This window comes from Pelobates fuscus, chromosome 10 (assembly GCF_036172605.1).
Source record: "Pelobates fuscus isolate aPelFus1 chromosome 10, aPelFus1.pri, whole genome shotgun sequence".
Lineage (NCBI taxonomy): Eukaryota > Metazoa > Chordata > Amphibia > Anura > Pelobatidae > Pelobates > Pelobates fuscus.
This window is the reverse complement of record NC_086326.1, coordinates 1,712,114-1,730,653: the sequence shown is the minus strand read 5'-3', so window position 1 is coordinate 1,730,653 and position 18,540 is coordinate 1,712,114. Positions and strand designations below refer to the sequence as shown.

General features: G+C 45.7%; 1 protein-coding gene across 1 annotated transcript in view; it reads right to left on the bottom strand.

Moving 5' to 3' along the window:
- Positions 1-17,930, bottom strand: part of RGS10 (regulator of G protein signaling 10) — a 33,548-nt gene extending 15,618 nt beyond the window's left edge. The window contains exons 1-3 of the mRNA XM_063434240.1: positions 17,853-17,930; positions 8,129-8,247; positions 808-894 (exon numbers count right to left, since the gene is read on the bottom strand). Coding sequence (XP_063290310.1) covers positions 808-894; positions 8,129-8,247; positions 17,853-17,901 — 255 coding nt within the window. The 5' untranslated portion in view covers positions 17,902-17,930. The remainder of the gene's footprint in view (positions 1-807; positions 895-8,128; positions 8,248-17,852) is intronic.
- Positions 17,931-18,540: the final 610 nt, after the last annotated feature.

Here is an 18,540-nt window from a genome sequence, read left to right as displayed (position 1 = left end):
TGACCAGGTCAGGAAACGAGTTACACTTTATGGTCTCCTCAACCCTCTCCACAGCTTGCAGCCCACAGCTGGACATGAAATACAAGCATTCACAAAAACTTCATATAACACACACACACACACATTCACAAAAACATCATATATAACACACACACACACACACATTCACAAAAACTTCATATAACATACACACACACATTCACAAAAACATCATATAACACACACGCATTCAAAAACATTGTGTAACACACACACGCATTCACAAAAACTTCATATAACATACACACACACACACATTCACAAAAACATCATATAACACACACGCATTCAAAAACATTGTGTAACACACACACGCATTCACAATAACATCATATAACATACACACACACACATTCACAAAAACATCATATAACACACACGCATTCAAAAACATTGTGTAACACACACACGCATTCACAATAACATCATATAACACACACACACGCATTCACAATAACATCATATAACACACACATTCACAGTAACATCATATAACACACACATTCACAGTAACATCATATAACACACACATTCACAATAACATCATATAAACACACACACACACACACACATTCACAGTAACATCATATAACATATATACATACTGGCTGGAATAAGGTGATATTAAAGGTCTAAGAAGATTCCTGGCTGAGTCTCGGAATGCAATAAATAAATATGTGATTTTATAACGCAAGTTCTTCGTCCAGCGTGGTACATTAATAGGGAACAGATAGATTTTTGGATTATTCATTGCGTTCTATCACTTACTTCTTTCTTATCTTTGCTCTTTTTAAAGTCTTTGCACGCCAGCCAGAACAATACATTCTCTTCGCTAAATTCCTTTTTCAAGAAATCCTGAAAAAAATAAAACATTGTGTTTATTGGGCTGAAAGATGGAGGACTGTGAAAAATACAAAGGGGTTCAAACACTCATGGAATGAGGCCTCATGGGCCCATCCAGAACACGTCTTGCAATCCACTTTAGAGCCCATTTCTGGCTGCCAAAGGAGTGACCCCCAGGTGGCTTTGAAACACTGTATCGTCCTTGATCTTAACCTGATGTGCTCCCCATCACCTCATGCTTTATTGCAGAGAGGGGGCGCCAGCGAGGACATGATATCACGTGTCTCATACAGCAGAGCATGGGAAATGGCTGTATAATATAAGAGAGGGTACTGTTATAAATTATATATGTGCACTAATAATCATTGCACTCACAGAATCGAAGATGTAAAAGCATTCAAAGGGTGCCTCCCCCAATGGTATTGGGGGGCTATAAACCCACACCTCGGTCCGTGTATACTCCTTTAAGAACAGGAATCCAGAAGATGGTGGTAAAAAATATACGGCTTTATTTGTAAGTAAAAGGTGAACATGCACCAATAAAATTAGAAACAGAGGTTGGTTCTACGCCCCTCGTCCAAATACACTTGGACTTCCTCAGGAACCTAAAATCAATCTGTACAACGATAGCATGCACAATGACATACGAGACTAAAGCAGCCCAAGATGGGAATTGTTACAGATTCACAAAATCGGAAATTCCTACTTTCTCAGCTTTGTCCTGAAGGAACGCAGGGCTGGGCTGTGTTGCAGTATTTTAAGCGAATTCTCAGTAAAGTTATGATGTCATAACATGAAAGGTGGGGGTGAGTTTAATGTGGTCAGCAAGTTAAAGCCAACGGACGTATGAAGGACTGGATTATTCCAGGGCGGCTCACAGTGCTGGTTATGATTTAACATTCCCTGTGTTGTCCCTAATTAACTAAGAAGGTGTGACATTGTAATAATAACTCCAACATAAAGGATAAGTTTTAAACAGCATGTTTAGTGTAATAAACTCACTTTGAAGTCGGTGTTTGTAATGTTTATGGGATGGTGGTGATGCCTTTCGGAGTTCTGTATAAACCACCAATATCATTGAAAAGATACCAAGAAATATTAGCAAACCCACTTACTGCCCGTAAATGCATTCATTGGAAGGAAGGCTTGACATCGTTCACTATACGCTGATTAGAAGTGAAAATCAAACTGTGAACATTTAGGGAAGAAATGGCACATTTGGAAACACTCCCCATACTTGGCTTTTAAAAATGCAAAGAATTGTTTACATTCGGTAGTGTCTATAGTGGTTTTAAAATGGGTTCTGTGGCCAGTCCTCTAAATCTGTCCTATAAAGACCATAAACATGGGGTGCTACTGGAAAGGGGGGCTGCTGGAAAGGTTCCCCCCCCCAAGAAATACAGCCCACATGGTGAGCATCTACCCTGACTGAGAGCTCGGATAGACGACCGTGTCCAGAATCGTTCCGTGGCTTCAGATGAAAGAAATTCATGTTAAAGTCATTTGAAATGAAAGGAAGTCCATTCTTAAAGATAAATATTTTTTAATACTGTCTATTTTGGTAAACTCCGCTAACACATCTGGGCTGTTTATATGTCATAACATTTATAGAATAAATGAACTGATGGATATCGTGTCCATAAAAGTCGAGGTTGCGGGTTACAGTTTGGAAAGTTTCATAAACCGATCCTCTTTGTTTAACCTGTTGAGATCCCACGCAGGGAAGGGCTGGCAAATGGGGCAATTATCACTAGCATACACGGGCTGTAGACATTGGCTGCGTAGACCAATACCGGCTAGCAGAGTTCTGCCGGAGTAAGGGGGGCTTCATTCAATTTTACATATATTGCAACAAATAACCTAGAAATTGCTTTCATATTATGCATGGTCTGCGAGGCCTACATATTAGCTGCGATGCCTACATATTAGCTGCGATGCCTACATATTAGCTGCGATGCCTACATATTAGCTGCCATGCCTACATATTAGCTGCGATGCCTACATATTAGCTGCGATGCCTACATATTAGCTGCGATGCCTACATATTAGTTGCGATGCCTACATATTAGCTGCGATGCCTACATATTAGCTGCGATGCCTACATATTAGGTGCGATGCCTACATATTAGCTGTGATGCCTACATATTAGCTGCGATGCCTACATAATAGCTGCGATGCCTACATATTAGCTGCGATGCCTACATATTAGCTGCGATGCCTACATATTAGCTGCGATGCCTACATATTAGCTGCGAGGCCTACATATTAGCTGCGATGCCTACATATTAGCTGCGATGCCTACATATTAGCTGCGAGGCCTACATATTAGTTGCGATGCCTACATATTAGTTGCGATGCCTACATATTAGCTGCGATGCCTACATATTAGCTTTGATGCCTACATATTAGCTGCGATGCCTACATATTAGTTGCGATGCCTACATATTAGCTGCGATGCCTACATATTAGCTGCGATGCCTACATATTAGCTGCGATGCCTACATATTAGCTGCGATGCCTACATATTAGCTTTGATGCCTACATATTAGCTGCGATGCCTACATATTAGTTGCGATGCCTACATATTAGCTGCGATGCCTACATATTAGCTGCGATGCCTACATATTAGCTGCGATGCCTACATATTAGCTGCGTTCCATTGTAGTAGGCATTTAATAATTTTAAAACTATTGCCAACATTCACAAATAATAGGAAAAACAAAACTTTTCCAAAACGTAAACCAATGTGTGTAAATAATGTAATGTCACACCGGTTTGTTTGTGTCCCACAGGGGGCATTGTGTATGTAAAGGATTTCATTCCAAGCTCTTGGGCAGAATGCTGTGATGGCCACAGTTTCATACTGCTGCTTTAAGGAAAATATTGCTTGGAAAGAGACGGGGGTGCCTTGCCTACCTCTCCCAAAATATAATTCTGCCTCTTTTAATAAATATTCCACCGTGTGCAATGAGTGGCCTCCTCTGTTTGTGAATGGTCAAAGCAGATATGATCTCTAAGATTGGTTTGAGAATCAATTTTAATTATCTAATGTGAAAGCTAAGACATGGCGTTTTGGATATAGAATTGTTAGAGTAGATCTGTCATATTGTGTCTGTTTACACATAGTTAAAACAGAGAGAGTACAAAGAGACCCAGAGGGGACGGGGAAGGGGCAAGAGACAGACCAGGGCTTGGGAGAGAGACACCTAGAGAGACTGGGAGGATACAAAGAGACACAGAGGGGATGGGGCAAAAGAGACAGATCAAGGATTGAGAGAGAGACACCAGGAGAGGCTTGGAGGACACAAAGAGACCCAGAGGGGACGGGGAAGGGGCAAAAGAGACAGACCAGGGCTTGGGAGACTGGGAGGATACAAAGAGACACAGAGGGGACGGGGAAGGGGCAAAAGAGACAGATCAGGGATTGAGAGAGAGACACCTAGAGAGGCTGGGAGGATACAAAGAGACACAGAGGGGACGGGGAAGGGGCAAAAGAGACAGATCAGGGATTGAGAGAGAGACACCTAGAGAGGCTGGGAGGATACAAAGAGACCCAGAGGGACTGGGGAAGGGGCAAGAGAGACAGACCAGGGCTTGGGAGAGAGACACCTAGAGAGGCTTGGAGGACACAAAGAGACCCAGAGGGGACGGGGAAGGGGCAAAAGAGACAGACCAGGGCTTGGGAGAGAGACACCTAGAGAGACTGGGAGGATACAAAGAGACACAGAGGGGACGGGGAAGGGGCAAAAGAGACAGATCAGGGATTGAGAGAGTGTCAGGGTACTCACCTGTGAGACAGACGGCCAGACGTGGTCGCTCCTGGAATTCCCAACAGGGGACTTGAACCGGGGTACTTATCTATCCCAGTCCTGCTCTCTGCCTCTGAGCCACAGCAGCTTTACCAGAGACTTCTGATTCCGGTCTTGTTCATCCTGGCTTGGCTACTACACCGGGGGCTGCACCTTGACTTGTCTGCTTCTCACCTGACTCTGATCTTCATTAGCAGGGTATTTAAACCCAGCCTCGCCCTGCACTCATTGTCAAGTCTTTGATCTGTGTTCCTGTGTCGTACCAGTGTTCCTGTTTATTGTGCTTCGTATTTTTGACCTCGGCTTGTGACTACGTTATTCTGAACTCTGGCATCCTTTGACCTCGGCTATCCCTCGACTATCCTGCTGGCTCTGTCCTTGCCTGTCCTGCGAATTTGGTACTGCATCCTGCACAGCCCCCGTGCACAGACCCACAGGCCAGGTGAATTCTTACCTGACCACCTCGGTCTGTGGCTATCTGCAAGGGTGAGCGACATATCTGCGCTACAGACTCCCAACTCAGGTAAGACCCTGACAAAAGACTTGACCAATATGGAGTCCGCAGAAATGTGCTCACCCTCACTCCAGCAAGTGTCCAGCCTGGCCCAGATTGTTTCGGAGTTGCAGCAGGAACTTTTTTCTCTTAAAGGCGCAGTACATCCAGCTCCGGAACCCTTTGTCATCATGCCCGACAGATTTGATGGTAACTACACGTCCTTCCAGTCATTCAGGATGGATTGCGAGGTATTGTTCTCTTTAAAGCCTCGAACTTACGCCACGGATTTCATCAGGGTCAGAGCGGCTATCAACCTGTTGTCTGGACGCATTAAAGTTTGGGCTTACCAAATGTTGCAGAGGAAGAGTCCTGTCCTTGTCAGCTGGGAGTCCTTTATTATTGCTTTGGACTCACAGTGCAGGACCACTAAGCCCAAGCCAGCTCCACCTACTAAAAAATCGCGGAGTCTACGTCACCACACCCCGGTGATACCCTCTTATGATCCAGTTCCCAGGAGAACTCCAGAGGTATCCTGTGTTCAACTTGATCCTGAGGAACCTATGCAAATTGGACGTGTCCACTGCAAAGTCACACCGGGGGAGAGGGACCGAAGGAGAAGCCATGGTCTGTGTTTTTACTGTGGAGAAGGTGGACACTTCATCACGCTTTGTCCTGTTCGCCCTCCTAGACCTCCTGCTCCAGAGTCGTCTGCCTTTACTACCAAAGTTGCTTCCTGTATTACCACCACTACTTCCTGCCCACTTGAAAAGGATTTACCTAAGGATTGTGTCATTGCTTCTAATGGCACTACGGTCTGTAAAAAAGACCTGGAAGTGTTCGAAAAAGCACTGCTAGCTGCGAGCACTGTCCCTCCCGAAGTTGTGGAAGTTTTTGTCACCCCTACCCGGAACCTAGACCGATCGTCAGCTGTACCAGAAGCTGGTACTGGGAAATCCCGAGCTAATCAGGGATCCCATACTGAGGACTTTCACTATGGGGACTCGACGGATTCTGAGAGTGACTCTGGTGAGACGGATTATTTCAATGAGGAGCCTACCTGCGCCCAGAGGTCGTTTTTGAAGGGGGAGGTACTGTCAGGGTACTCACCTGTGAGACAGACGGCCAGACGTGGTCGCTCCTGGAATTCCCAACAGGGGACTTGAACCGGGGTACTTATCTATCCCAGTCCTGCTCTCTGCCTCTGAGCCACAGCAGCTTTACCAGAGACTTCTGATTCCGGTCTTGTTCATCCTGGCTTGGCTACTACACCGGGGGCTGCACCTTGACTTGTCTGCTTCTCACCTGACTCTGATCTTCATTAGCAGGGTATTTAAACCCAGCCTCGCCCTGCACTCATTGTCAAGTCTTTGATCTGTGTTCCTGTGTCGTACCAGTGTTCCTGTTTATTGTGCTTCGTATTTTTGACCTCGGCTTGTGACTACGTTATTCTGAACTCTGGCATCCTTTGACCTCGGCTATCCCTCGACTATCCTGCTGGCTCTGTCCTTGCCTGTCCTGCGAATTTGGTACTGCATCCTGCACAGCCCCCGTGCACAGACCCACAGGCCAGGTGAATTCTTACCTGACCACCTCGGTCTGTGGCTATCTGCAAGGGTGAGCGTCATATCTGCGCTACAGACTCCCAACTCAGGTAAGACCCTGACAGAGAGAGACACCTAGAGAGGCTGGGAGGACACAAAGAGACCCAGAGGGGACGGGGAAGGGGCAAAAGAGACAGATCAGGGATTGAGAGAGAGACACCTAGAGAGGCTGGGAGGACACAAAGAGACCCAGAGGGACTGGGGAAGGGGCAAGAGAGACAGACCAGGGCTTGGGAGAGAGACACCTAGAGAGGCTGGGAGGATACAAAGAGACCCAGAGGGACTGGGGAAGGGTCAAGAGAGACAGACCAGGGCTTGGGAGAGAGACACCTAGAGAGGCTGGGAGGATACAAAGAGACCCAGAGGGACTGGGGAAGGGGCAAGAGAGACAGACCAGGGCTTGGGAGAGAGACACCTAGAGAGGCTGGGAGGATACAAAGAGACCCAGAGGGACTGGGGAAGGGGCAAGAGAGACAGACCAGGGCTTGGGAGAGAGACACCTAGAGAGGCTGGGAGGATACAAAGAGACCCAGAGGGACTGGGGAAGGGGCAAGAGACAGACCAGGGCTTGGGAGAGAGACACCTAGAGAGGCTGGGAGGATACAAAGAGACCCAGAGGGACTGGGGAAGGGGCAAGAGAGACAGACCAGGGCTTGGGAGAGAGACACCTGGAGAGGCTGGGAGGATACAAAGAGACCCAGAGAGACTGGGGAAGGGGCAAGAGAGACAGACCAGGGCTTGGGAGAGAGACACCTAGAGAGGCTGGGAGGATACAAAGAGACCCAGAGGGACTGGGGAAGGGGCATGAGAGACAGACCAGGGCTTGGGAGAGAGACACCTAGAGAGACTGGGAGGATACAAAGAGACCCAGAGGGGCAAAAGAGACAGATAGAAGCTTTAACTAAACCCATTAGATTTTAGTTGTGTCGACTACTGGAGACTTAGTTGACTACTTCAAGCTACTAAAATACGACTAAAACTAAATAGAAGTTTGCGGCCAAAATGAACACTGGCAGAGAATATAGTGCGTTATGGATTGATTTGTTTGGTTGCGATTGCTGAATGTTAATTAGCTACGCTACATATATAACGTGACTGGTGGTTGACCTTACTAGAAATGAGAGTCAGATAAAGGTAGATTAACATTCAGCGAAGGGTGACCCGGACAAAACAACTCAAATATAGGACCTACTAGAAAAAAAACCACAAGATGATAACATGTCAACCACGTTAGAAGATTAATTTCGTTATTATAAAAACTCAGAGAGGTACAAGTTTAGCTTCTCATAAATCTCAGGCCTACTAATTGATTATTTTGGGCAGTTAGGGACATTACTCACTGTGAACTCTATCACCCCCTGAGGATCCTCCAGTAAGTTGTCCAGAGACGTGGCCCAATTCTGGCTTCCTCTTTGCTCGTTTTCTTGACTGCTGATGGCTCCATGGTTGGTGTGGATTTCTGTTGGGCGAGAACACAAAACCAATATTAGCAAGTTTTATTTCTCATTTTATAAAGCATTGCTGAGAGTAGACAACAAAGATACCACAATGTCACCTATGGAACCTAAAATATGAAGCTCTATGCTACCAGCCAGGACTTAAACGTTACTCAACACTGAAAGCCTCAGCATCCTCACCAGTGGTGGATTTCTACATCAGGTGGTGAATATTTTACGTCTCTTATCAGCAGACACGATGCATGGCAACAGTGAGAGTCCGTTTCTACCCCTGCAGGGAGTGCACCTTGATAGCCTGCCCCTCCCTATGGGTATTTCATTTATTTATTTATTTATTTTAATGGCCTCCCTCGACTGTCCGCTCCCTTCTGCCTCACTCCCGGCTCAGACCAATCAAATGCTTTTTAATAAGAACCATTAACTTGGACCAAGGAGAGGAAAGGAGTGAGGCAGCACGACATCGGAACGGGTGTGTAAATACCATGGACGGCGCTGGGTTGTCAGTAAGTTTTATCTTTATTTTATAGTTGTTTTTAAAAAACGAAAGTGGACACACTACTAGAGCATAAAAAAAGTAAAAATAAACAAATTAAAAAAAATAAAAGTGTTGGAGTAACCCTTTAAGCATTGTATACCTGGTTTGAGGTGGCAAATCCAGCCATTATGTTATTATTATAATTTATAAAGCGCCAACACATTCTACAGCACTGTACAATGGGATGTTTCTTTGATTTAACAACTTGATTTTTTAGACACACATTCAGTATTTCTCTCTGTATAGCCGGTCTCTATCTCACTAGCATGTTGTCCACAATTTCTCGCACTCTGCCACTAAAATTCGTATTTTCTCAATGAGTGGGAATCTGAAATCTGATCCATTGTGTTTGAAAAAGCTTACATTTAGCAGCAATCTCTGACTACAGAGTTCACTCAACAACTTCATTAAGTATATTCAATGTGCATTAGTTCCAGCTGGTGGCAGATGTTGTAGGATGTATGGTCTACGACATTGCATTGTTGTGTGTCACAGCTGCTTTCTGGCCCTGCAAACATCGCAAGAAATTCACTTGTAAATATTCAAGAATGTATTTGTGTGTCTTGTGAAAAGCTGAGAATGTACTTCTACCGTTTCAAGATTTCTGTGATTTTTCTACAAGATCTGTAACCCAATGAAGATAAGATTAAATTCTAGAACAGGCAACCTTCAGCATCTAGATGTTGTGGACTATATTCCCCTGATGCTTTGCCAACATTGTGGCTGTAACAGCACTGTATTATGGGAGATGTAGTCCACAACATCTGGAGTGCTGATCCTACCTCTGCTCGAGATTACGGTGTATTGCTGTGATGGCATGTACAACCCCTCCTGTTCTCACCATCACCAAGAGAACCTTCTCCTCTCAGCACTGCCAAGACAAACGCCTACCCACACCATCACCAAGCCACACTCCTACCCCCACCACCAACAAGAGAACCTTCTCCTCTCAGCACTGCCAAGACAAACACCTATCCTTACCACCACCAAGAGAGCCTCCTGCTCTCACTACCATCAAGACATACTCCTACCCTCATCACCACCAAAAGAACCTCCTGCTCTCACCACCACCAAGACACATTCCTACCCTTACCAAGAGAACCTTCTCCTCTCAGCATTGACAAGACACACTCCAACCCTCACCATCACCAAGACACACTCTAACCCTCACCATGACCAAGACACACTCCAACCCTCACCATCACCAAGACACACTCCAACCCTCACCATCACCAAGATACACTCCAACCCTCACCATCACCAAGATACACTCCAACCCTCACCACCACCAAGACACACTCCTACCCTCACCATCACCAAGACACACTCCAACCCTCATCACCACCAAGACACACTCCAACCCTCACCACCACCAAGACACACTCCAACCCTCACCACCACCAAGACACACTCCAACCCTCACCACCACCAAGACACACTCCAACCCTCATCACTACCAAGACACACTCCAACCCTCACCACAAGACACACTCCAACCCTCACCACCACCAAGACACACTCAAACCTTACCAAGACACACTACTACCCTCACCAAGACACACTACTACCCTCACCAAGAAACACTACTACCCTCACCAAGAAACACTACTACCCTCACCAAGACACACTACTTCCCTCACCACCACCAAGAAACACTCCTACCCTCACCAAGACGACACACTCCTACCCTCACCATCACCAAGAAACACTCCTACCCTTACCATCACCAAGACACACTACTACCCTCACCAAGACACACTCCTACCCTCACCACCACCAAGACACACTACTACCCTCACCATCACCAAGACACACTCAAACCCTCATCATCACCAAGACACACTCCTACCCTTACCACCACCAAGAGAACCTTCTCCTCTCAGCACTGACAAGACACACTCGAACCCTCACCACCACCAAGACATACTCCTACCCTCACCATCACCAAGACACATTCCTACCCTCACCACCACCAAGACACACTCCTACCCTCACCACCACCAAGACTACCCTCACCAAGACACACTCAAACCCTCACCACCACCAAGACACACTCCTACCCTCACCAAGACACACTCCTACCCTCTCCACCACCAAGACTACCCTCACCAAGACACACTCGAACCCTCACCACCACCAAGACACACTCCTACCCTCACTATCACCAAGACACACTCCTACCCTCATCACCACCAAGACTACCCTCACCAAGACACACTTGAACCCTCACCACCAAGACACATTCCTACCCTCACCAAAACACACTCGAACCCTCACCACCAAGACACACTCCTACACTCACCACCACCAAGACTACCCTCACCAAGACACACTCGAACCCTCACCACCACCAAGACACACTCCAACCCTCACCATCACCAAGAGAACCTGCTTTCAGCTCCATCAGAAGAGACTCTTACTTCTGTATTTTATCTTTGTTCATGTAGCCTACTTCTTACTCATATGATGTGTTTGATTTTTTTTTTCCACTGGTGGTTTTGGGCTGTGTGACTCATTTACTATCCCCCATCCGATCTAATTTCCTGTGTGTTCTTGTAGCAGTTACAGCTCTCTCTTGCATTTAACAAGTGTCAGACAATTCTTCTCCTGATTCTTAGTAATTCAGAACCCGGACGGGATATTAAATAAGGTGTTTCTAGCATTTGGCTCCTGTTAATATAATGAGGAATGTAAGTAGCCAGTTCAACCCCATGGCAGTTGATGGATTCTCACCCATAATACAGTCTTCCTTTAAAGACAAAGTCATCTCAAAACTATATTTAATATAGTAATCCTTTCATCAGGTTTTGAAATAAAATAGATTTTAAAATTTAAATTAAGTATACGTACCTAACTCCAAACTCCTCCCCACCTTTAGTATATGACCGGATCCTTCAGCCATATACATGCGCACCTTGGGTCAGACAGTATTTTAAACCGACAGTTATTCTCTATGGTTTACCTTTGTTTCAAAGAAAAGGCAGTGTTTACATTGCTCTCTAGGGACACCTTCAGTGACAGTCACTCAGATGGCTACTAGAGGTGCTTCCTGAGACAATGCGGCACAGTGTGCAGCACGGACATTCAGCATCTCCACATTCTGCATGGAGGCGCTCTATTTTCCCCATAGAGATGCGTTGCTTAGTAGAATCTTTTCAACCCTTGGGGGTGTCACAGGTTTAATTCCCGCCAGGGATGACTCAGCCCTTTAACCTTTTCAGGTAGATAAAAGGAGTACCATTAGATTAAGTAATAGTAACAACCCCAGGACGAACTTGGAAACCAGAGTAATCTGAATGAAGCACACACAGAGCAGTGCATGAATGAAGCACACACAGAGCAGTGCATGAATGAAGCACACACAGAGCAGTGCATGAATGAAGCACACACAGAGCAGTGTATGAATGAAGCACACACAGAGCAGTACATGAATGAAGTACACACAGAGCAGTGCATGAATGAAGCACACACCGAGCAGTGTATGAATGAAGTACACACTGAGCAGTGTATGAATGAAGTACACACAGAGCAGTGTATGAATGAAGTACACACAGAGCAGTGTATGAATGAAGCACACACAGAGCAGTGCATGCATGAAGTACACACAGAGCAGTGCATGAATGAAGCACACATCGAGCAGTGTATGAATGAAGCACACACCGAGCAGTGTATGAATGAAGTACACACTGAGCAGTGTATGAATGAAGTACACACTGAGCAGTGTATGAATGAAGTACACACAGAGCAGTGTATGAATGAAGTACACACAGAGCAGTGCATGAATGAAGCACACACCGAGCAGTGTATGAATGAAGTACACACAGAGCAGTGTATGAATGAAGCACACACAGAGCAGTGCATGCATGAAGTACACACAGAGCAGTGCATGAATGAAGCACACATCGAGCAGTGTATGAATGAAGCACACACTGAGCAGTGTATGAATGAAGCACACACTGAGCAGTGTATGAATGAAGTACACACAGAGCAGTGTATGAATGAAGTACACACAGAGCAGTGTATGAATGAAGTACACACAGAGCAGTGTATGAATGAAGTACACACAGAGCAGTGTATGAATGAAGCACACATCGAGCAGTGTATGAATGAAGCACACACACTGAGCAGTGTATTAATGAAGCACACACACTGAGCAGTGTATGAATGAAGTACACACAGAGCAGTGTATGAATGAAGCACACACAGAGCAGTGCATGAATGAAGCACACACAGAGCAGTGCATGAATGAAGCACACACAGAGCAGTGCATGAATGAAGCACACACAGAGCAGTGCATGAATGAAGTACACACAGAGCAGTGCATGAATGAAGTACACACAGAGCAGTGCATGAATGAAGTACACACAGAGCAGTGCATGCATGAAGTACACACAGAGCAGTGCATGAATGAAGCACACATCGAGCAGTGTATGAATGAAGCACACACACTGAGCAGTGTATGAATGAAGCACACACTGAGCAGTGTATGAATGAAGCACACACAGAGCAGTGCATGAATGAAGCACACACAGAGCAGTGCATGAATGAAGCACACACAGCAGTGCATGAATGAAGCACACACAGAGCAGTGCATGAATGAAGTACACACAGAGCAGTGCATGAATGAAGTACACACAGAGCAGTGCATGAATGAAGTACACACAGAGCAGTGCATGAATGAAGTACACACAGAGCAGTGCATGAATGAAGTACACACAGAGCAGTGCATGAATGAAGTACACACAGAGCAGTGCATGAATGAAGTACACACTGAGCAGTGTATGAATGAAGCACACACTGAGCAGTGTATGAATGAAGCACACACTGAGCAGTGTATGAATGAAGCACACATCGAGCAGTGTATGAATGAAGCACACATCGAGCAGTGTATGAATGAAGCACACACTGAGCAGTGTATGAATGAAGCACACACTGAGCAGTGTATGAATGAAGTACACACAGAGCAGTGTATGAATGAAGCACACATCGAGCAGTGTATGAATGAAGCACACACTGAGCAGTGTATGAATGAAGTACACACAGAGCAGTGTATGAATGAAGCACACACTGAGCAGTGTATGAATGAAGTACACACTGAGCAGTGCATGAATGAAGCACACATCGAGCAGTGTATGAATGAAGCACACACTGAGCAGTGTATGAATGAAGTACACACAGAGCAGTGTATGAATGAAGCACACACTGAGCAGTGTATGAATGAAGTACACACTGAGCAGTGTATGAATGAAGCACACATCGAGCAGTGAATGAATGAAGCACACACAGAGCAGTGTATAACATGCACGTGTCCAGTCTTGCCCATTAGTGCTATTATCATGAAACCGTTCTGGACTGTATGGGGTGTGGAAATGCCTGGGTCTATCAAGTAATCTCTGTCTGCATGTCCTGGCCTGAAATCATTTACATGTGAAAATCGGAAAGCACGAGCAGGCAGAGTCTGTATCCTTGTAACTGTATTAGTGTAGACGGGCCTAGATGAGTGAAGCTCAATGCTTGGGTCAGCTCTCCGTGCGGTCTCATTGGGTCACAAACTGATTATATTACCAGCCCCAGGAACTACTGAAAGTAAATGGTTACTGACGCAGTGCCAGTGTGATGGTGGGGAATAGGCCACTGAGCTAATCCCACATACATACTAGGACAGGCTTCCCCAAACTCTGGCCCTCCAGATGTTGCTGAACTACAACTCCCATGATTCTCAGCTTATTTCATTCATAGAATCATGGGAGTTGTAGTTCAGCAACATCTGGAGGGCCGGAGTTTGGGGAAGCTCTGCGTTACAGCGCACCCACCTGCTCCAAAATATTTTAAATGAAAAAAAAACAAAAAACTTTCTTCCTCTTTTCAATGAAACACTTCCGCTTATGCAACATTGTTACACCCACACACTAAGTACCATAACCACTACAGATTACTGTGTAATCATCATGGAGGAGGTAAAAAAATTAGTCACATTGCTGGAGAATGGTTAGCCAGACACTGGGTCCATTTCACCCACAGACTCCTATCACCATAACCACTGCATTAAGTTGTAATAACACAATATGACATAGTGGTTGTGGTGCTTACGGTTTTCCGATCCAACGCAGGGTCTGCACACATCCAATACACTGAAGGATAAAACAACAATTACTGAGATATAATACAGCCATTTCTGCATGTAGAGAGACCCCCCCAATACAAGGCTGCCAGCGCGGCCCAAACACGTCAATCCCATCCTAAACAAACAAAACCGGGACCTGGGATCAATATCACTTAATGCATTCCTATGTAAAATTCTATAGCACCTATGGTAGCCTTATATACAATGCTTTATCATTTCTATAGTCAGCAGCGCTTCCCAATTATATAAAGCTTACAGTCTATGAGGATTTGAGGTAGGTGGATATAGATCACTAGGTGTCTTGCCAGGGACACTTACTGTTAAGGTGGTCTGACCGAGATTCGAACCTGGTATCCCGCGTTCTAAGGCAGTGCATTATGGGACTTATTGCACTTTAATAGTAACCGCACTGCATTTCCTGTGGGTTCATTGAACATACACAGAGCTATTTACTGGAGAGACAATTTAAGGCCAAAATAGCCCATATTGAAAGCTTCTCTAATTTGTGCTCTGAGTTCGGCTGCTCTGGCCTTGAATTCTCACGTTAGTTAATAATTTGATAGCGACTGATCAAAGTTGAATTATTTCTAAAATGTTTAACCCTTTGATAGACAGCTGGCTGGATTAAAACAAACATGAAGGAAGGAGGTGCAGCCCAATATCAGGGTAACAGGCAAGTATTCAGACATTGATACAAATAAATAAAACAGGCAAAAGCAATGACAAACAATGTGTCAACTGAATGATGGGCAGCCCCTCACAGGCCAGGAGCAAGCTGTTCGTTACCATGGTTACTGCCCCACCTTTACAACTTCTATCCAAAATAAAAACAAAGTAACTGAAAAACAGCAAAAACATAAAATACCTTCTATAGATCTGTGTATCGAATACATTCCATGCAGAGATATATAGTATCACAGACACACAGACAGACACACAGACAGACAGGGCAGAGATATATAGTATCACAGACAGACAGACAGGGCAGAGATACATAGTATCACAGACACACAGACAGACACACAGACAGACAGACAGACAGACAGGGCAGAGATATATAGTATCACAGACACACAGACAGACAGGGCAGAGATATATAGTATCACAGACACACAGACAGACAGGGCAGAGATATATAGTATCACAGACACACAGACAGACAGGGCAGAGATATATAGTATCACACACAGACAGACAGACAGACAGGGCAGAGATATATAGTATCACACAGACAGACAGACAGGGCAGAGATATATAGTATCACACACAGACAGACACACACACAGACAGACAGACAGGGCAGAGATATATAGTATCACACACAGCCTGACAGACACACACACAGACCGACAGAGCAGAGATATATAGTATCACAGACACACAGACAGACACACAGACAGACAGATAGGGCAGAGATATATAGTATCACACACAGACAGACAGACAGGGCAGAGATATATAGTATCACAGACACACAGACAGACACACAGACAGACAGACAGACAGGGCAGAGATATATAGTATCACACACAGACAGACAGACAGGGCAGAGATATATAGTATCACAGACACACAGACAGACACACAGACAGACAGACAGGGCAGAGATATATAGTATCACACACAGACAGACAGACAGGGCAGAGATATATAGTATCACAGACACACAGACAGACAGGGCAGAGATATATAGTATCACACACAGACAGACAGACACACAGACCAACAGAGCAGAGATATATAGTATCACAGACAGACAGACAGGGCAGAGATATATAGTATCACAGACACACAGACAGACACACAGACAGACAGGGCAGACAGACAGGGCAGAGATATATAGTATCACAGACAGACACACACACAGACCGACAGGGCAGAGATATATAGTATCACAGACACACAGACAGACACACAGGGCAGAGATATATAGTATCACCCAGACAGACACACAGACAGACAGGGCAGAGATATATAGTATCACACACAGACAGACAGACACACAGACAGACAGACACACACACAGACCGACAGAGCAGAGATATATAGTATCACAGACAGACAGACAGGGCAGAGATATATAGTATCACAGACAGACACACACACAGACAGGGCAGAGATATATAGTATCACAGACAGACACACAGACAGACAGACACACACACACAGACCGACAGGGCAGAGATATATAGTATCACAGACAGACAGACAGGGCAGAGATATATAGTTTCACACACAGAGACAGACAGACAGGGCAGAGATATATAGTATCACAGACAGACAGGGCAGACAGACAGGGCAGAGATATATAGTATCACACACACACAGACCGACAGGGCAGAGATATTTAGTATCACAGACAGACAGACAGACAGACAGGGCAGAGATATATTGTATCACAGACAGACAGACAGACAGACAGGGCAGAGATATATAGTATCACAGACAGACAGGGCAGAGATATATAGTATCACAGACAGACAGACAGGGCAGAGATATATAGTTTCACACACAGAGACAGACAGACAGGGCAGAGATATATAGTATCACAGACAGACACACAGACAGACAGACAGGGCAGAGATATATAGTATCACACACAGACAGACAGACAGACAGGGCAGAGATACATAGTATCACAGACAGACAGACAGACAGACAGACAGGGCAGAGATATATAGTATCACAGACAGACACACAGACAGACAGACACACACACACAGACCGACAGGGCAGAGATATATAGTATCACAGACAGACAGACAGACCGACAGGGCAGAGATATATAGTATCACAGACAGACAGACAGACTGACAGGGCAGAGATATATAGTATCACAGACAGACAGACAGGGCAGAGATACATAGTATCACACACAGAGACAGACAGAAAGGGCAGAGATACATAGTATCACACACAGAGACAGACAGGGCTGGGGGTCTCCTTACCTGAGGTTGGTCTCTTTCTGCCCAGTCTGCTGACTGCTCTGGTGAACATGTCCTCAGGATCCCACCTTGGCTGTCTCTCCTCTCAGAGCACTGGGTGGCTGTCTCTCTCCTCTCAGAGCACTGAGTGGCTGTCTCTCTCCTCTCAGAGCACTGGGTGGCTGTCTCTTTCCTCTCAGAGCACTGGGTGGCTGTCTCTCCTCTCAGAGCACTGGGTGGCTGTCTCTCTCCTCTCAGAGCACTGGGTGGCTGTCTCTCTCCTCTCAGAGCACTGAGTGGCTGTCTCTCTCCTCTCAGAGCATTGGGTGGCTGTCTCTTTCCTCTCAGAGCACTGGGTGGCTGTCTCTCCTCTCAGAGCACTGGGTGGCTGTCTCTCTCCTCTCAGAGCACTGAGTGGCTGTCTCTCTCCTCTCAGAGCACTGGGTGGCTGTCTCTTTCCTCTCAGAGCACTGGGTGGCTGTCTCTCCTCTCAGAGCACTGGGTGGCTGTCTCTCTCCTCTCAGAGCACTGAGTGGCTGTCTCTCTCCTCTCAGAGCACTGGGTGGCTGTCTCTTTCCTCTCAGAGCACTGGGTGGCTGTCTCTCCTCTCAGAGCACTGGGTGGCTGTCTCTCTCCTCTCAGAGCACTGAGTGGCTGTCTCTCTCCTCTCAGAGCACTGGGTGGCTGTCTCTCTCCTCTCAGAGCACTGGGT